The sequence below is a fragment of the Berghia stephanieae genome, chromosome 1 (assembly GCF_034508935.2).
Source record: "Berghia stephanieae isolate SIO BIC M18660-M18661 chromosome 1, UCSD_Bste_1.3, whole genome shotgun sequence".
NCBI classification, from domain to species: domain Eukaryota; kingdom Metazoa; phylum Mollusca; class Gastropoda; order Nudibranchia; family Aeolidiidae; genus Berghia; species Berghia stephanieae.
This window is the reverse complement of record NC_088360.1, coordinates 48,622,187-48,642,956: the sequence shown is the minus strand read 5'-3', so window position 1 is coordinate 48,642,956 and position 20,770 is coordinate 48,622,187. Positions and strand designations below refer to the sequence as shown.

Below are 20,770 nucleotides of genomic sequence, written 5' to 3'. Positions count from 1 at the left end.
CAATGACTGTGTGAGCACTGGCATTGCCATGATGCCGTAGCATCCCCCCTTGAGCCTGTCTTTGGACACCGTTTTCTCCACTTTTCTAAAACTGTCGGTATGCAGTTGTTAACATACCAATCTGAGATGACTATTTGTCTGTCTTGGAGTGGTTCTGTGATGATATAATCTTTTAAACTGAAAAAGCTAGCCACCATTTGCTTTCCAACATTGTGAGATTTCTTCACCTTCAGAGGTGGAGTCTCACCAGGAAAGAGCCACACTCTAGATTGACGCTGTGTTTCAGTGTCATACATTTGAATCCAGGTTTCGTCACCCAGTCATGATGATGTTTTTCCTTGTCAAACTACTAAAAATTGACATAAAAATGACTAAATTTGAAGTTTTCAGTTTGGCAGGTCTGCATTGTTGTTCTCTCTCTCTCTCTCTCTCTCTCTCTCTCTCTCTCTCTCTCTCTCTCTCTCTCTCTCTCTTTTCTCTCTCTCTTCTCTCTCTCTCTCTCTCTCTCTCTCTCTCTCTCTCTCTCTCTCTCTCTCTCTCTCTCTCTCTCTCTCTCTCTCTCTCTCTCTCTCTCTCTCTTCTCTCTCTCCTCTCTCTCTCTCTCTCTCTCTCTCTCTCTCTCTCTCTCTCTCTCTCTCTCTCTCTCTCTCTCTCTCTCTCTCTCTCTCTCTCTCTCTCTCTCTCTCTCTCTCTCTCTCTCTCTCTCTCTCTCTCTCTCTCTCTCTCTCTCTCTCTCTCTCTCTCTCTCTCTCTCTCTCTCTCTCTCTCTCTCTCTCTCTCTCTCTCTCTCTCTCTCTCTCTCTCTCTCTCTCTCTCTCTCTCTCTCTCTCTCTCTCTCTCTCTCTTTTTTTTTTTGTGAATAGGGCAATTCATTAAATGTTTACAAAAAATATATTTATGTCTAGTGATTAGAATGGATTTACACTAGTAGTAGTAATATATTACATAATTTAAAACAGTGTTTCTATTATTTTTACATTACAGTGTCTCTATTATTTTTACATTTTACTTGTTTGATGGATAGATAGAGAAATTTACCTCCTTTTTGACAAATTACTTTTATCATCACTGTAATTAAGAATTTTCCTGAATTTTATTCTCTTTGCAGACGGTAAAAAGATGCCAAGTCTTACTAGAAGTCCTCACAGTCCTTCCCGAAGAGGTAAGCGTTAAAAAATAAAAATTAAATTGTCAATTTACTGCTGCCATCCTTATGTTTATTTACTGAATTTAGAAGTCGATTTGTACATTTGTCTATCTATTTGTGATTTCATCTGTCTAGATACCTCTAAAGTCTGCTTTGTACATGCTACTCTGTGCCATAGTTGTGATATATGTCCAAATTTATCTCGCTTTAATATTAATTCTGCTAATGGGGTCAAGATTTGGAATTTAATTTGAATGGGGTTTTTTTTTTTTTTTTTTGGGGGGGGGGGGGGGGGGGAGGAGGAGGGGTATCTTCAAAACCTTCAGTTCATGTTAATTAGTTTTTAAAAATTGGTTTTAGAACTTTTTTAAAAAAATTACTTAGTGACAACTCCAACCCATTTTTTTCTTCTTCTGCAACAGCTCATTTCAAATATTTTGGTCAGTTACCATTTGTTGATTTGTGGTGCCATAATAAAAATTTGACAGCAAGGCTCACAGAGAGGATTTTCATATCAAGTTTTGTTTTCCATGAAAGTCATAATTTTCTACTTTGAAAGTTCTTTCTCCCTCCCTTCCATATTTCAAATTGGAAAATATTTCGAAGAATGAATAAGTTGTCTCTGTAAAGAATGCATTATCGTTGGTCGTTTCTCTCTGATTAGTTTGTGAAGTCTTTATCATCTTTGCATGTGTATCCAACCATTACCATTCCAAAGGATAAAATAATGTATTTAATATCACATTAGTTCCTAGAGTTCTTTGTATATGAGTTTTGTTGCTTTTCTAATTTTAGTCAAGACATTTAATAAGTGTGAGCTGCAGATATTTACTATATAATATTTATTTTACTCTTATTCATTTTATTGGGTTTTTTTCATGTGTGTGTGTGTGTGTGTGCGTGCATGTATGTTTGTGTGCGTGAGAATGGGTGTGGGTGTTTTTTATTACAAGCTAGATTTCTTAAATTCCATTATTTTTTGTTTCAAATTTTATTATTTCAGTTTGTGATGTTATATACAAACACCTGTAGATTTTCCACCAGTCATTTTGCTATTATTTTAAAGAGTGTTTACAGTTATTGTCGGTTTATTATTATTATTATTATTATTATTATTATTATTATTATTACTACGACTATTATTATTATTATCCTTACTATTATTATCATCATCATATTTGTTTTGATACCAATAGGCATATAAGTATATCATTGGTGTCATTCTTATTGAATAGATGCTTGAGATGGCCACTTCTTATTGAATAGTCATATCCAAAATTACTAATATCCAAAGATCAGTTGAAAGTGACATTTTTAAGAGGGGGTAGTCATCACCCAATCTCTGTTGAACATTGCATTTTCAATGCCCACAATTTCGCCCATTTTTATTTCTTTTACTTATTTTCTTTCCTTTGTTTAATTTCTGTAATCATCATCCTATGCTCTCCATAGCAATAGCTAGTTTTGTCTCATTACAATAATGTAACTTCAGTTTGATTTTTATTTGACCCTCTTAGTTACACACCACAGCGATGACATCAATGTTATACAGTGTGTATCTGTATTTGTATTTATCATATTCCATTAATTGAGATCTATTATTAGAAGTATGTAGATGTTAGTCGCTCTCTTTTGTTGTCATGTCCTTTTTCTTTTTCCTCCCCTTCCACATCCACCACCCCCTTCACCCAATCGTCACCCACCCCGGTGCTGCCTGTCTAGTTTTTCAGTACCAGTCTTGCAAGGCAGAGGAGAATTGTTTTACGGCACGAGCTGTCCAAAGAACTCAATCACGGTAATGTGGACATCTTCTCCCAGACCCACAATTGTCCTGTCTTTAGTTCCCGTTGTAAGATGGGGAAAATACCATTTTTCTATCTTCTTACGACTCCCTTGAATTTGTATATGATTTTCTCCTGCCTCCTCTTTGTATTTTTTTAAAGACAGGAAATACATTGATAATGGATGTCCCTGATGACTTGAATAATAACAGCTCTGTTCTGTATTGTTTCTCATACCATGAAAGACTATAAACGCATTTAATCAACCTTCTTTTGTTTTCATCTTTCATATATTTTTTTTCTCAGCAATATTTTCTTATTTTTAAAATCTCTCCAGAAAAAGACGGCTACTTATTTGCATAACTTCAGCCTTTTTAGTTTTATTTGAGCTTTCACGTCGATAAAAGACATTTTAAGATAGAAAACACTGCTTAAATTTTTCAGCCAATCACTGATAGTTTTGTAGCTTTACACATTTGGTAGTTGAGAAATGACTTATTACGGTACAATACTATACTTATATCAAACCAATAAATTAAGTCAAATTGCAAGCTTTTCTTTATTTCGGAATATTTTTGTACAAAAAAATGTCCTTTTTTCGAAACATTGCAGGTAGGATAACAAAGCAGTCGTGAAATGAGAAATTGGATGGTTACAAGTATGGTACTATATGGCTCTGAGTCATCTCTGAATTTTATTTTTTGGCAACACATTCAATGAATTACATTTGACACAGAGTAGGTGGTCTAAGATTGGAAGGTGGACCAAGGGAATTATTTTAATAAGGTTTTTTTTCTTCAATTGCTCATTAGAAGGGACATAAAGATACGTTCAATATAAAACTTGAAAACAAATATGACAATTGTTTTGTAATTGTCTTATCTCAACTCGGTCTGTATCTGGTTAATCAAACTCCAAAGTCTAAGCTAATAAAGTGAAATTAATTTCACAATGTGGAAATGGTTTGTAAGAGAATAGGGCTTTTTCTAAATCTTGTGTGAAAATATGGAGCTGAAAGATAGTCATTCACTCAAATAAATATTCATATCATAGTGACATAATGCCCTTATTTTTTATTGACCTAAAGCTGACATCCTGAAGACTGAAGAGTGTAATAATAAAACAATATTATTCCCGATACATACATGCCGAATCTTACGAATTTTTCTTAATTTTAGGAATATTAGACACTGTCTTATTTGTAAGGTCCGTAACCACTGGGTTACAGTAAAAAAGATAAAATAAGTAAAAACAAATACTTCCAGGCCTTTTGGCGAAAAGTTAATTTTAAATCTCTTGAATAGAAGGTATTTTTAAAAAATCATTTTAAGGAAAGGACAATTCATTAAAAATTTACATAAAGTAAGTTGTATCTCTGCTGTAGAGTATAGATGTACACTAGAAGTAGTAATATAATATACGAAACTATGATAATTAATGTTATGAATTGGTTTGAGTGGGACTGATGGACTGATATATTTTCCTCTTCTTTGACAAATTGCCATTATCATCACTGAATCCGAAAATAGTAATGTCACTTTGTTGTCGAAAGGTCATATAGTCATGACAATATTATTGCTTCCAAGGGGTAGCTTAGTCTGCCAGATTGTTTTACATGCAAAGCCAAATAAATTAAGAACAAGTTTACTTTGGCTACACTTGAGGCCAGAAACATTCAACCAAGGGGCTTAATAATCTTTCAACATTCTCATAATTTTTCCTTTTTCCGAAAAATAATTTTGGGAGCTGATATGACCTGAAACTGTTAGAAATGCTTTGAAATCATATCTGTTTTAAACTTAATTATTTTTTTAAGTCAAATTTTATGGAGTAAAGTTTGGTTGTTTATATTTCTCAAACATGATTTTGAAATGTAAGCTGTCACAAAATTGTTTATTAAAATTTGCATTTGAAAAAGCAATATACAATTCAATGTATGAGAATGAGGATTGATCGCAAATTTCTTTGGAGATGGCAAAAGTAATATTTATGTGAAAAAGCAAATTTGTGTTTGGATTTCTCAAGCATTGAATAAATACTGGACACATACTATTAGAAAAAATATTAATTAAAAAAAATTATTAATATCAAGAATACCCTTATAGTCAAATAGCCTAGACGGGGATTGAAGTCGGTGACTTGCCTTATGTTAGCTACTCCATATATTGCTTAATATTTATCACACAAAGTATGTGTGGCTTTTGAAAATTTAACCAGAAAGCTATAACTTAAAATCTTTTTTCAGTTGTGCCCTTGCTCCAGTCACTCCTGACGGAGGATTCTCCTCTAGAGGTTTATCAGCTGTCTCTCAAGGCTTTCTCCAGATGGGTTGAATTTGGTTTAGCTATGGACGCAGCAGAACCTATCATGCAACAGGTAGGAAGGATCCTTACAGATTTTAAGCTGTCAACATTTCACATTCATGTATATAAGTAAAAACCGGATTAATCGAAAAGATCGCTAAACTGAAATGAAATTTAAAGATTGTCCACTTCGTTTTTATTAATCAACTATCGGTAAACCGAAAGCCACTACCATCAAACTATCTTTAAATCTAAAAGAGATTGCCGAAATAACCAAAGAAAAAATTTGCTGATAACCAAACAAAATTCCCATGTCGTCTGTAACTCTTACAAAGAGCTGTTACCTAGTGAGTTCAATTTATTTATTCATCCATCCTCATGATAGCACACTAGAGACTAGGCACTTGCCCGTCACACACCTGCGGTTGAAACCACAGCCTCTCCACTTCTCCACCAACCCACCTCCGCCCCTGTACATACAACTCCTTATTCGTCTTCATCTGCCTCTCTACTCCCCTACTCACCCCTCTCCCAACCATTTCCCAATATACTCTCCACTTTGCCTCCCTACCCTTTGCCACTCCATACTGGCAGTAACAGTTGTGATTGTTTCTTAATATATCATTTGTAGTTTTGTTTTTTTAATCTTAAAAAAGTAATTTTTTAAAAAATGATTTCTTCAAATACTTTCCTCATATGTCTTTCAACTAGGACTAGTTTATGTTGTTGGTGGGTTAATCATAACATAAGCTGATGAATTTCTCATTTTATTTGAATGGAAAAGAAGAAGAAAACTTGCAGCAGTCTGAAGCAGCATAAAAATTATATTTTACATGGGATTGAATTTGTTCAATGAAATTGATTTTTTTAGGGGAGAGAAGGAATATAAACTTTAGCCAGGGGTCTGATTTAATACAGCTGGGTGTCCGGATTGGAACAACTGAGTGGTTTGGTGGCAAACGTTTTCAAGATTTATTTTAATCAATGATTTATAGAATAAATACCTAGAAATACTGCCTTATTGATTCCAGATGATGTTCCACATCAAAAATTTCAAAACAAAATGTAAAAATTCCTTTTCAATTGTATGAATGTATATTGCAAATATTGTTGCTTTATTTTGCTACTTTGACTGTAAGATACCTCAAATTCGTGAAAAAACTACGGCAGAAGCTCGTACCCGATCTTCCAAGTGAGACTAGGATTTTAACAGCAATTTAATTGAATAACACTGACAAGCTTTGAAATTGGCTTAAATATATCATGTATTAATTTCTGGATGTGTTTAATCGGAACACAGCTCAATATCATAATTCTTATTAAAATTAGACGTTTAAATAAAAGGTGAATTGGGAAGGGGTTCCGAATTGGAACACCCCACCCTGTGTCTAAACCGAAATAGAATACCAAGTCCTTTGAATTTCGGTTTAACCTGTTTTTACTGTAAATGTAATTTTTAATGTGGGATTGGATGTTATAAGGCATTTACTCATAGAAGACCATTGTTAGAGCCTCGTATACAACATCCTTGCCCCCATTGCTCATTTTGTTGCACTTCAATGCAGCTTTCTTTGGAACCTAAAGAAGATTTTCTCCGTGAATAAAAGGAATTTTTTGTTCCATCATATGGTTTTCATTTTTCTAATTACTTTTTTTTTTTTAAATAATATTTTTATTTTATTATTATTTTTATTATGATGACTATTATTTTTTAAAATTTTATTATTATGATTATTATTATTATTATTATTATTATTATTATTATTATTGATTATGATTATTATGATTATTATATTATTATTATTATTATTATTATTATTATTATTATTCACCATCCTCAACACGCTTTGTTTATTTACTTTTGTGGGTAGAATTTGTACATTTTTTATAGAAATAAAAAAAAATGATAGTGGAGGATGCGTTTTAATTTTATGCATCTTTGGTAGAATATAGGAAAATACACTTATAGCCAAACTGCCTAGACAGGGGTTGAAGTCGGTGACTCGCCTTAGGTCGTGGCAAGTCTGACACATTAATGTACAAATATGCCACAGAATTGTCAATAGCATAAGAGCAGCATAAGAGATGGTTTGTTTTGGGGTTTTTTCTTATGGATGGAAATTGGTTATGTGTAGTTTTTATTTACCTTTTCTTTTTATTGTATTATAATATAGATTGTAATAATTTCCTTCAGGTGTTCCTATCTTTACGCAATCCCCAATTGTTCGACATTGCCTGTGATGCTTTAGTCAGTGTGTTTGCCCACCCTGAGGCTTACAAGTAAGTAGTTTTTATAATGTCCAGTCATTATTTGCTGTATACATCATCTTTTTATGTCTTTTATTTTAAATAACTCATTAAAATTTTGTACTGTCACTGTCGTAGTGCCTTATGCATGATTATCATTATAATTACTTTCCTCCCCTCCTCTTCCCATGCAGCTTGACTGATTTATTTTTAAACGAAAAAGAGAAAGTACCCTCCCCCTTTTGAAATAGCTGCAATGGTTAACAGTAGTTAATAGAATTAAATTCAAAGCTGCAGCCCTTGTTTATCGCTGCCTCGAAGGATCAAACCTAGCCTACATATGAGTTACTCTATGGTTACAGATAGCCAAGAATGTCGAGATCCTCGTCTGATTCCTCTCTTCTACTTGTATCGAATACAAATACAAAACTTGGTGAGAGAGCATTCTCTTGTTTTGGGCCATAAACTTGGAATGCTGTCACACAAGAGCTGAGGGAATCATACAGTTTAGATGTTTTAGAATCTAAATTAAAACTATTTATTTTAGGGATCGATTTATATAATATAGTTAAAGTTTTTGTTTGTAAACGGTACTTCCTTAGTGTGTGTGTGGGTGTGTGTTTATCTGCATTTGCGCATGCTTGAGTTTAGTTGTAAAGCCCTTAGAGCCTATGTATGGGCTAGATACTGGGTGGGGTTCCTGATCTCCCATAGTGGACGGGAAGGTACTTACTGTGTCTTCTATCCCCGTATAGATGTTTTCCAACTTGCTTTCTGTCTTTGTCTTGGAATGAGATTACTTGGTTTGGTCCTGGCCCTGGCCAGATACCCATGGATCACAATTATGGAATCTGGAACTAATTTGTTTTAGCAATTCTGTAATTCTTATTAGTTTATATTCTTTTGTGGCTGATCCACATGTTTGATAACAATGATTAGATTTTTTCATATTGGGATATTTATTGCTTGTGCTTTTACCCATATTACCAACAAAGGCGACATTAATCGATACTTGCTTGTCACAGATTCCCTGTAACAATACAACGAAACCTGTCTCAAGTGCTCGCCCTACAGGAAATGTTATCCCAAGCGCTGATGGATGAAGAGAAGGTATCTGTAACACCCTTTTGTGTCATTATTACTCGTTTCTCTTTAAAAATAGCTAGAGCTGTAAAATTGATGTGTGCTCCACTGCCTTGACCTGGTGTCCTGTCACTATGACCCAAACTCTTAAGTGGAATCTGGAGTCTTGATTTTGAGTTAAATTTGTAAGCTTTTGTTAAATAAACAAAATGAGTGTAGATTCTTCATTTGCAAAGACTCAAAGGAAATTTTAAAAATGAGTGGCTGAATATCTCTTCTTTTCTGTGCAAAGAAGTCCTGCCCCCCCTTCCCCAAACCCTCTTTGTCATATTCTACATAAAAGGTATATCAAATTTCAATACAATAGTTCAAATATAACATGATCATTGCTATGTTAATGTATTATATTAAAGAGAAAAGAATGATCTATTCAGAGATCAAATGTCAAAATGTCATCAACAAAAACAAAAAAAAGATAGCCAAATAGCCTTCAAGTTGTACAGAATAATGCAGCTAGGTATGTTTTAAAACAATCAAAATTTTTCCCCAATAACTTGCCTCCCTCGAGAGCTTTATCAGCTGTTAGTGGGGAAGAGAATCATTTATAAAAATTGCTAGCGTGATTTATAAATCTTTGCACAACGGGTCCCCGCTGTATATTCACTGTCTTTTAAACATATGTTATCCAACAAGAACTTTGAGATCAAGTGATGACACATTTGAATTAGTAAAACTTGAGATACTTCTAAAAGTTGGCACCCAATCATTTCAATATTGCTCCACGTTATTATTATAAAATTCACTTTCTGCAGAAGCAGTGAAATGTTCCTACTCTATGAAAATCCTGATTTGAGGCCCATGATTTATATATATATATATATATATATATATATATATATATATATATATATATATATATATATATATATATATATATATATATATATATATATATATATAATAGTTATATTATATTATATTATATTATATTATATTATATTATATTATATTATATATATCTTCATTTTTCCATACAGGAAGTATGTGAAGGAATTTGTCGTGTTGTGGTGGCTCTGTGTGAAAATCACACAAAGTTGATTGTTGAATCAGTACTTGGACCAGAAGAAGTCAAGCAAAACACAATGTCTCTTTTACAGATGATTCTGGTAAGCTGTTTATTTCTTCACCTTTTTGTATTTACCGTTGTTGATTTGTGCTTTCTCATGAACTATTATATAATATATATTGCTATACATTGGTGGGTATCTAGTCCTTTGGTTTCAAGAGTGACCAATAGATTTTATTAGAACACTAATATTGTTAGAATCATGAAAACACATTTTTTGCCAAAATAGCTGTATCAATGCTTTGCACATCTCTTTAATCAGCAAGTGTAAAGATATGTATTGTTTTTTTTTTCACCAGACATGTTCTGCCATGCCAGGGCATTTTCCTGTGGACGAAAGCTGCAGTGACCAAACATTCACCTTTTGGTATTTACTTCAGGTAGCCTACATGTTTTACATAAGTGTGTGTGTGTGTGTGTGTGTGTGTGTGTGTGTGTGTGTGTGTGTGTGTGTGTGTGTGTGTCTTGATTATGATGAGTGATTTATTGCCTTTAATTTAGAATTCTGGAATTGTAAAATTCAGATATCACACAAAGTTTGAAAACTGTTTTTTTTTTCCATTAATATACAAGAACCTGAATAAATCAATGATATAAATATTAAGGACAGAAACTGTATTCTCTATCAGGATGAGCTTGGCATTGTATCAGAGGAGGATGTCAATCCTTTGATGGAGGTCTTCAAACCTGTCTTTTTCTCCCTTATCAATGTGTTGCTTGTCAAAGCACAAATGCCATCTGACGCAGACTACAACTCCTGGTCCCTTGGTGAGTATTTTTTATTGATAACGGTAAGAGTAAGAATACTTGTGAAGTCAATTTCTTTTGTTAAGACGAAGTAGCAACAAGGGTTAGTACAGTGGTTAAGCCATTTGACTCGGATCATCATGATCATCATCCTCCCAATGACATTTTAGATACTTTGACAATGTTCTGTAAATATAAGAATATCTAAAGACCTGGGAATTGTTTTCGGCGGAAAAAAGAAAAAGATTGAGTATTAAGATAGATTAAAGATATGCATTTATGTTGTGCATTTTCATGGTTTTGTCTTGCACAAAATAGTTCGATTTGCTTCTTTTATTCAGGTCTTTGCAGAGTCAAATGTTCATTTCTCACAAGTTGCCTTTCAGCATCCTGTTTGTATCAGTTACAAAATCAGTCACTGCCTATTACTAGGTACTCATTCACAGCTGATTAAAGTGTGGTAATATAATTAAGTTCTTTACTCAGAAACTCAACACTGAGGAACTGAGGCCAGTTTTTGCAGTGTTGCCATCCATCTATTTAGTCACTGCCCGTGCTCAACATTGCATGACTTTGTCGCATAATGAGACATTAAATCGTTCAGTCACTTAGACGACATGCAGATTTGTGGACCAATCGTGTGAACCTGATATAAACTTACCTTAAATCTCTCAGTGCCAGGATGAACCTGATGAACCTGACAATCCAGATTTTTGATACAATTGAGAAAATCAAACATAGATGTCAAGGAAATCAAGGTTTGGAATATAAGTTGTGGTCAGAAGAATTATTACAAGTTTTTTTTTCTTATACGGTATTATGCAAATTTTTGTGAAGAAAATTTGACTTATGAACAGTATGTTCATTATAGTAACTCATTATTCAAGAAAATGTGGTTTATCAGGTTTGTGCAAAGGGTCACAGACATGATGTTGCTGAAGATGATTTAAAGTTTTGAACTAGCTTGTTTTTAAACAAAATTCAAATTTTTTCAATATTTTTCTTCTAATACTCCAGAGGAGAAAGAACAGTTCCGGTGCTACAGACAAGATATTGGGGATACATTGGTAGGTGGTCTCATTTTTCTACTTAAGGTTAATGTTCTTCTTTCATGCCTAACCAATTGAATTAAATGAATTAAGAAGCATAAGACATGTCTGCCCACTGAGTGGGGTTCCTGACCTCCCATAGTGGGTCAGGGAGACAATTACTGTGCGTTCTGTTTCCCTTTATCTTCTTTCCAAAAGGCTCTCTGTCTTTGTCTTGGGATGAAATTACTTGGTTTTGTCCTGGCCCTGGGTTGTGTTTGTGTGTTAGTATCACACAATATGCTCTTTATTCAAGAACTGAAATTCCTTTCATCGTTCATTTAGGTTTAATGTTTCTTTGTCACTGTGATGTGTTAATATTGATCTCACTGACAAGCAATGATAGAGAGCCTATTCAAACCAAACTGATCTTGATCTTGTCCATGTAATGTCAAAGAAGAAATAAATCATTTGTATTCTCTCTCAAAAGCTGGAAGGGAATGTATTTTCACCATTTCCTCTCACTTAACCTTAAATTGTCATATGGTCCCAATTCACAGAGGAAATAGTGTCAATACATTCCCTGCAAGCTTTCAAGCTAAAAATATAAAAAAATTGAGTGTTGTCTTAAAGTGATTTGATTTAAATGAAATAAGCTGATGTACTGACAGCCTGTAGAAAAGAAAAGTGGAAATATGCAATCCTGAGAGATAAATTTTATCTTTTGCCTTTCATGAATAGTCATGATATGCATTATATATATATATATATATATATATATATATATAATATATATATATATATATATATATATATATATATATATATATATATATATGCACACACATTAATTTATTATTTATCCATCCATCTATTCGTCATTTCATTTTCCAGATGTATATTTACACCATACTAGGTGTGGATCTGCTTTCCAATATGGTAGAATGTTTACGTGTCCAAATAGAGAAATGTAAACTGGATACCAATTATTGGCAGGTATGTTGGAGACTTTTTTTTTTAGATATCGAGTTTTATAATCAATCTCATATATAACTATTGACCATTTTTTAAATTGCTCTTTAGAGGGTTGAAATCATCTTCACTGTTATATTTAAATTCTGGGGTCACTATAATACTTATTAAATAATGATAGTAGTATAAATATTTGTCAGTGCTGATAAATTACTGTGTTTAAAAAAAATTGACACATGATGCTGATTTTCAGGCCACTGGATGGCATCGATCATGTGTTTATTCAAAGATGGAAACGGAAAACTCAAAATCCCAACTAGCGATCTGAAACGGGACAACAACAAAACAAGAAACTCGGCATTTGATTTTGAAATCCCCCACTCAAGAATGAACCATCGTCTTTACTATTTCTTCCCCTCCACCATCTGACTTTGGAACTCCCTACCATTCACTGTAAACAAGCCCTTTCGACTGATGACTTCAAAAAATCTTTCCCTGCTTCCCTCTGAAATCCCTGTTACTGAAAAGACGGCCATACAATCTTCAGCCTGAAGCTTTGGCCTTAATTGAAGAAGAACAAGAAGAAGATGTAACATTTTAATTCACACTCTTTTTAAAAATGATATTCAAGAAGCACTGAAATGAAATCATCTCATTCTGACTGCTGCTTTTTTTTTTTTTTTTCCTTTTTAAAAATTTCATTTCTCGTTCCCTTCATAATGGACATTTGATTTCAACTTTTGACCAATTCATCCACAGGGTCTAGAAGCAGTTCTCTTTGTTTTCTCCTCTATCTCGGAGAGTGTTCCCTCTAGTGAAAAACTCCACGTTCCAAAGTTATTTAGTTACCTCAGAGAAATTCCATTTACAAACACCCTACAGATCTCCACCACCCTCAATATGATTGGTGAGTATATTTGTTGTTTCTTTCTTATTCTTGGGATGCGCCCATTCAGCTTCCTGGGTGGGGTTCCTAACCTCCAATAGTGGGCAGGGAGGCACTTACTGTCTTCAATCCCTCTATGTCTGTATTCCAACATGCTTTCTGTCTTTGTCTTGGAATGAGATTACTTGGTTTTGTCCTGGCCCTGGCTAAGAGGGAAACAGTCAAATGTATAGAGTTTTGGGAGATGATATTTTTTTTGTCTTGTAAATCATCTCTCTGATGCTCTGTATTATTTATTTACATAAATATGATTTGTAAACATTTGAGTGTGGTCCTCTCAGTGGGGACCTGTGCTTTTGTTAGGATATGACATTTAGGTGATCTCAAACTAAGTACACTGATAGTATGCTCTTGGAATATATATCTGTTTGCAATTTGAACTTATTCCCCTTTGTCTTCCTTTTTCTTGGGTACTTTAATTGTAATTCTAGAACTTTTTACTATTCCATTTTCTTCCTTTGTACTGATATGACCTAAATGTGTTGCAAGCTCTGTACAACCCTTAAAAACATCTTTCTAATTCCTTTCTCCTGTAAACATCATTAACACAGAATTGTGTCATAAATTGGAGATCTTGAAAATGGAAACAAAATTAAATGAGTGTTGATTGTAAATTGTTGCTGACTGAGATATCAATTGTTGTTTCATATGTGTCAGTCTTCTTCCAAACACTTCCAATAACATGTTGCTTTATTGATGAGAGAGATGCTTGACTCAGTTGTTTGTGTTTGTCAATTTTTATCAATCATATGATTGTAATAGACACATAGATAACCATACCTCTCGGACAGTCGTCATGATGTAAACAATGGCAGTGATTGGTATACATAGCGAACTACACAGGTTTTACTATCAATGGCATTTGTCTAGCTAAAATGCCCACTGTTCTCTGCTTGGTCAATAGAACCAACACAGGAAACTATTTGTAAATTTAAACGTTTATAAAATGACAGAGAAAATCGTGTGATAACAAGTCATCCATTTGGCGGTATAAAAACAATGACAATGATCAGATAGAGGTTGATATCATTCACGTTATTATTTGTAAACAATCAACTATGTTTGTCCGAGTACGTGTTAAGGTGTGTCACAAATTCCATGTTTTGATTGGTCAAAAATCTACTGGTTAATTCATATTTGATGAGCTTTGATTTTCATCTCAATGTATAAAAGACAACAATGCATATCTCGTTTTTGATGCCTTTTGTCTTTAATTTCTCATTTATTTCACTCTGAATTTAAGCTCTTAGAATACTTTATTTTTTTAGTATTCACCAAATACAGGTGTCTTTCATTCCATTTCATATGCATCTCTGCCCTCAGCATCATTTTCAGAGTGGATACAATGGCACCCAGAAGTTCTAAGCTACGTTTTGCCATTGGTGCTAGAAGGAATAAGTAAACAAGAGGTGGGCGCTGCAGCAACAATGGCCCTCAAGGACATCACCAGGGAAAATTTGATGAATATACAGCCTTATGCCCACCAAATCCTTGTGGCTTGTCAGGTTGGTTTGTTTTTATATTTTCATTCTTCTTCAAATAAACAGACTCAGACCGAGTATTTTGTCGATGTACACATGTATTATTTAATATATAAATGTATGTGTGGCTGGCTGAGAAAACCGGGAAGGTTGACCAAATTTAATAAATTGAGTTATGTATACAGTGGTGTAGATCACATCAACCTGATCATTTGCCACTTTAAATTTTCTTTCTAAGTCGATAAGAACCGAAGTTACGATTTTTTTTCTGAATAAAATTTGTTGTTATGAATATGAGAAACACTGAAATAGAGAAAATTTTAAACTTCTTCCTTTTATGTCTTATTGAAAACCATGATTGTCATCAACAGATACTGTATTTTTTTACATGATCAGATAGAATAGACACTCTAGATGAAATATGCAAAATAAAGTATTTTTTTGTTTAAAACAAAGTAATTTTTTGCTTAAATTTCAGATACAAGCATTCCGATTTTTCCTTGTCTTGTCGGGGCGGAGATATGACAAAAAAAGAAAAATATTTTTAATTTCTTTAGTTTTTCAAGATATTTCATGCACAACATGATGAGCTAATAACTCTGGTATACAATGTTTACCCAGATACCATAATAATAATTAAAAGTAACCTAAAACAATTGAACACAGACCAGCACTGAGTAAGGTCAGAGTATCGAAAATTCGTTGTGACAGATTGTTTGAAATTGTATTTGAAGCATTATTTAATATTAAGATTTACATTTCAGAGACAAACACAGATTATTTCCATTATATTGTGATAGACTGAGATGAAAATCTGGAGCAAGATTCGCCAGACCGCTGGGTAGACTTTCCGACCTCCCATAGTGGGCAGGGAGGTACTTGGTGTGTCTTCTATCCCACTGTTTCTGTTTTCCAATTGCTTTCTGTCTGTCTTGGAATGAGATTACTTAGTTTTGTCCTGAGCCTGGCCGGAGTCCTTGGCTGGGAGTCTGGGAGGGAAACAGTCAAATGTATAGTTATAGTTTTTGGAGATTATATTTTTTCCCTTGTAAATCATCTCTCTGTTATGTACTGTTATTTTTATATATTAACATATGATTTGTAAACATTTGAGTGTATTCCTCTTTATGAAATCTTATGCTGGTGTCTGGGTGAGACTTTTAGGTGACCACTAAGTACACTGATAGTGTGCTCTTGGAATCAATATCTGTTCCCTATTTGAACCACTTCCATTTGTCTTACTTTTTCCTCGTCCTTTTAATTGTACATGTAGAATCTTTTTGCTATCCAATTTTCTTCCTTTTTACTGGCGCTGATAGGACCTAAATGTGTTGCAAGCACTGTAAAACCATTTAAAACAAAACAAAACATTCTCCAGACCGCATGAACAGAGTCCATTGAGGTGGGCCGTAACTTTATCAGTCGCAATCTTCAATAAACTCTTGTCCTTAGGGACGTAAATCTTCCTGTGTAATAAATAATGAATAATAACTGAATATATGAATTGAATACAGTAAACTGTGTAAAAAGTTAATATTCAATAAGATTTAAACACTTTCAGGTAGGTAGTGTTGAGACGAAAGTAGAAATTAGAGGTTGCAACTAAAATAAGGTACAATTAAATTCCTGGAATCTCGACCTCCGCAGATGCTCTAGCTTGTTTGTGGTGTGTTGTGCACGTGCGCATTGGTAATGAATGGAAAGCTGTGTGAAAATCCTTTCATTTGGTGTGTAACATGATTGGGTTGCGTGTGTAAACATGGAGATAGTAAGATCCGAAACAGATTGAAGTTTAGCTGCAAAAATCTAGCTATATTTAATCAGAATGACACGTCTTACAATCAAAGAATAAACACGTTTACTTTTATTTTCAAGCTTGATTACAATCATGAATCGATTCTTAATTTCGCAAAAATCTCAAATTTGATAAAATTACACCTTATTTTTTATTTTGGCTCATATCTCGAATCAAGCTTGCCGCAACCGTAGGGTTTTTTCCTGTCAGCCTCACACATTGGTAATGAACTCTGTATGATTTTTTTTTTTTAAGGTTCAATCTTTTATATTGTTTTTATAGCATTTTTTAAAAAAATGAGTTTTATGTTCACATCAGATATTGATTGATGTCAAATTAGTAGGTCCTAGCCATTCCTTTCCTTGCCTTTCCTTTTGCCAAATCTACAGCTACTATTTACAGGGTGATAAAAATGTTTTTAAAATGTTAAAGATAGGGATTTGACTTGGTTTGGGTACTAATGTGGATATACTTACCTCCACTTTTTTTTTTATAGATCCGATTTAAGTTGTGTTGATGTACAAGGTTTCATCTTTGATTTAATGTTCCTTTTTGAATTATTGTATCATTTGGTAGAGATGGGACATTTTTAAAAGGAATTTCACAGTGATTGTGATCGTTTGATCCTTGCCAGGTATAAAACAAAACGCAAAATTTTCAAAACATATCTTTTTTATTTTATTTCAGAATTCTTTTGAAACCAATGCATTGAAGGTAGGCCTTTTTCCTATACTGCTATAGCTTTTTATTTGTTTATTTATTTATTTATTTGTTTGTTCAATGCATGAAGGTTCTCCAGCATAATTCTAGCATTTTGAGATTAAATTAATTCCCCTTCCAGCAAAATGCTTCAATTTCAAGCAAATTGAATTTCATTTCGGCATAAGAGTTTTCAAATAATTTTAATTTTAAATAATACAATTTCATTTTTAAAATGCTTTTTGGCAATCACCACATTATCCAACCACCACCACAGCATCGTTCCAACCTCCACTACTACTCCAACCACCACCACAGCATCATCCCTACCTCCACTAATACTACAACCACTACCATAGCATCATCCCTACCACTGCTACTACAACTACCACCACATAACATTCCATACCACCACTACTACAACAACCACCACTACGGCATCATCCCTACCACCACTACTACTAATGTCACCACAGCACCATCCATACTACAACCACTACAACAACCACATCATCATCACCCCTACCACCAATACTACCAAAACCATCATCATCATCCCTTGATACAGCCACAGTTTTTTATGCAGCTAAGGGTTGAAAGTTTCAGGCTAAATGATGCTGGTCAACTTTCATGCATGATTGGTGCTCTTATTCTCCAATTCTAGTCTTTGATTAAATTTTAAATTTGGTAGTCAAGAAAATTATCGAATATTTGGCATGGTAAGTTTCAGTTCAAGCTCCTACCTTGAGAAACTTATCACTTAGTGTATTGAAATTTTGTCAAATATTCTGTCCCTATGCATTTTTATTCCATTAGTATTGAAGGGTTTTATAAATTCTGGTCTTTGCTGCTAGTGACGCTTTTTGCCTGTGAATTCAACTTGTTGTTAATGTTCTTACTTAAAAATTTATCTGTTTGTTTATTTTTCGCTTCATCAAATCACCGTCTATGGGATGATACTATAAATATTTTAAAAACTTCAATATAATGCAATGATACTGGGAGAAACTCCCAGCAGTTATAGCATTATTGATTCCTGTCTATATTGGTTACTGTCTATTGCTTTTGTGTAGTCTTTCAGAGACATTATGCCCATTTATCTAGAGGGTATCCCTTTTTCTGTAGGGTAAAAGAGTGAGATCTAGTTTATTGCAGAGTGCCTTCCACCAGATCAAATATTAGACAATCTACCATGCTCTATTGGGTAGATATTATCCAGAATCGAAACTGTCTCCATTTTGGGTGCCTGGGTGGGGTCTTTTGACCCTCATGGTGAGCAGGAGGTCACTTGCTATGTCTTCTATTCCCCCTGTATCTGTTTTCTGAGTCACCCTGAGAGGGAAGCAGTCAAATGTGTATTGTTAGTTTTGGGAGATGATATTTATTTTCCTTATAAATCATCTCTCTGTTATCTAGTGATAGTTACATTTTTTGTTTTGAACATATTTTGTAAATATTTGAGTGTGTTCCTCTTAGTGGGGTCCTGTGCTGGTTTCGAAATGAGACTTTTAGGTGATCTCAAACTAAGTACATTGATGGTGTGCTCTTGAAATCTGCATTTGTTCCCTTTTTGAACCATTTCCCCTTTGTCTTACTTATTATTGGGTTATTAATTGTAATTCTATAATTATTATCTTTGTTTTTACTGGCACTGATATGACCTAAATGTGTTGTAAGCACCGTGAAAGCATTAAAAACAAAAATGTGTATGCAAATGAGATAATGTCCCTGTCTATAAGTATATATATATCTTTTTTTTTTTTGTTCATTTTTTATCAATAGTTTCTTTCTAAAATAATTTCATTGACAGACAAGAGATTTGCTGCGTCTAATGTCAAGTGTTGGCCATGTATTATCTGTGATGACATCTGGTGAAGTCCTGTTGTATTTAAACACTGTCCTCTCACTACATATCACACGGCTACAAGTTTTAGCAGAAGCACAGGTTAGTTGGGTTGGTGATTAGTGTCAATATAGAATTAAAGGGTGAAGTGCTGGTGCTTTTTTATACACATCATCATCTTTCAACCAGTCATTAATTATTGTATGTGATAAAATCCTAATTTTTAGAAAATAAAAAAGTTATTTTATTTATTATTAGTTTCAAGTTTTCTTTCAATTCTTGTCCTTAATTTTTTAAATTGAATTCCTATTTAATGACTGGAATCTACAAATTTTAATCTCTGGCAAAAATGCGAGTTTATGATGCAGCTTATCCAGCTCATACTTTTTTACTGGAAGTTTTCTCTTTGAATAAAACACTTTACTGAATGTCAGAATTTCTCCTCATAATCCTGATACAAAACAGTTGCTGGCATCACGTACCTTTACCCTTTGCCAGTATTTTACCCACCTGGTGCCAAGCATCACAGGGCCTCTCTATTTGCAATATCCATTCTTCCCTTTTAAACACAGTGGTTTCCCCCTGTTCTGTTCCATTGTTTTCCATCCGACAGCATTTCTCTACTTAAATGGTCTACTTTGTGTTCATCCTTACACTTCATGAAATTAGAAATAATGAAATAAAAACTATGAGATCTACTTGTTTGATTGATTTTGTACAGAATTTTATGATTTATTTGATTATGAGAATGAACATGAATATTTATTCATTTATCAATGAAATCCAAAAACAGCCTAGTCCGTCAAACCGCAATGAGGTCTACTTAGCTGTCAATATCTTTGCCTGGTTGTTTGGGTCTCTGGAGACAGATTGGGATAATGGATTTGATGAGTCAATTCGACAAACACCACCACAACAGCAGACAGGAAATGAACCAAAACCAGTAAGAACTGCCTTCCCCTTCCTGACTTTTTTTTTGTTGCCTTTAAATTTTAAAATTCTATTTTTGTTTGTTTTTTTTTTGTTTTTTTGGGGTTTTTGTTTTTTTGTCTTGAATTTTTTTTTTTTTTTTTTTTTTCAATTTTAGATCTTAACACTCTAGCAAGGGTGAGGTGGTTGAGTGAAGAAAGCATTGTTCGTAATTTGTAGTCATCTTTTTCATTGAGTAAGAAAGTAAGCCTGTATTATTCATTCGCAGCACTGCATTGCAACTGACATGTCTCAGTCTTTCTCAAGATTAATCCTAAAAATAATTTATATTGAAATTAATTAAAGGAAGTTTGAATAGTTGAGTTCGATTTTACTCCAGCTTGTCTCCAGTTATCACCAGATGAATAATGGGTAAAAGTTAAAAGCAATTTGATTACCTTTTGTTCACTTTTCTTTCTTTATGTGATTGGTCTTGGATGTTGTTTAATGGTTTCTAATTCCCAAATATTGGGTCTAAGGATTTATAAAAGTCATGAAATTAAGATTTATGAAATTTATGTTTATAGCAACTTGAAAAAGCTTTGAATGTCAACAAGCTTTGAGGTCATTTTGGCTATCAAAATAACCAGTTTTCTGCTCCTA

General features: G+C 33.6%; 1 protein-coding gene across 2 annotated transcripts in view; it reads left to right on the top strand.

Annotated features, from left to right (window-relative positions):
• LOC144976778 (importin-13-like) overlaps positions 1-20,770 on the top strand; it is a 41,710-nt gene that overhangs the window by 10,343 nt on the left and 10,597 nt on the right. For both annotated transcript variants that reach the window (XM_078921209.1, XM_078921220.1), the window contains exons 7-21: positions 1,109-1,162; positions 2,870-2,942; positions 5,174-5,304; positions 7,426-7,511; positions 8,504-8,588; positions 9,599-9,727; positions 9,987-10,067; positions 10,317-10,455; positions 11,452-11,501; positions 12,357-12,458; positions 13,194-13,341; positions 14,704-14,885; positions 17,344-17,370; positions 19,166-19,300; positions 19,992-20,141. In XM_078921209.1, the coding sequence (XP_078777335.1) occupies positions 1,109-1,162; positions 2,870-2,942; positions 5,174-5,304; positions 7,426-7,511; positions 8,504-8,588; positions 9,599-9,727; positions 9,987-10,067; positions 10,317-10,455; positions 11,452-11,501; positions 12,357-12,458; positions 13,194-13,341; positions 14,704-14,885; positions 17,344-17,370; positions 19,166-19,300; positions 19,992-20,141 (1,572 nt within the window). The remainder of the gene's footprint in view (positions 1-1,108; positions 1,163-2,869; positions 2,943-5,173; positions 5,305-7,425; positions 7,512-8,503; positions 8,589-9,598; positions 9,728-9,986; positions 10,068-10,316; positions 10,456-11,451; positions 11,502-12,356; positions 12,459-13,193; positions 13,342-14,703; positions 14,886-17,343; positions 17,371-19,165; positions 19,301-19,991; positions 20,142-20,770) is intronic.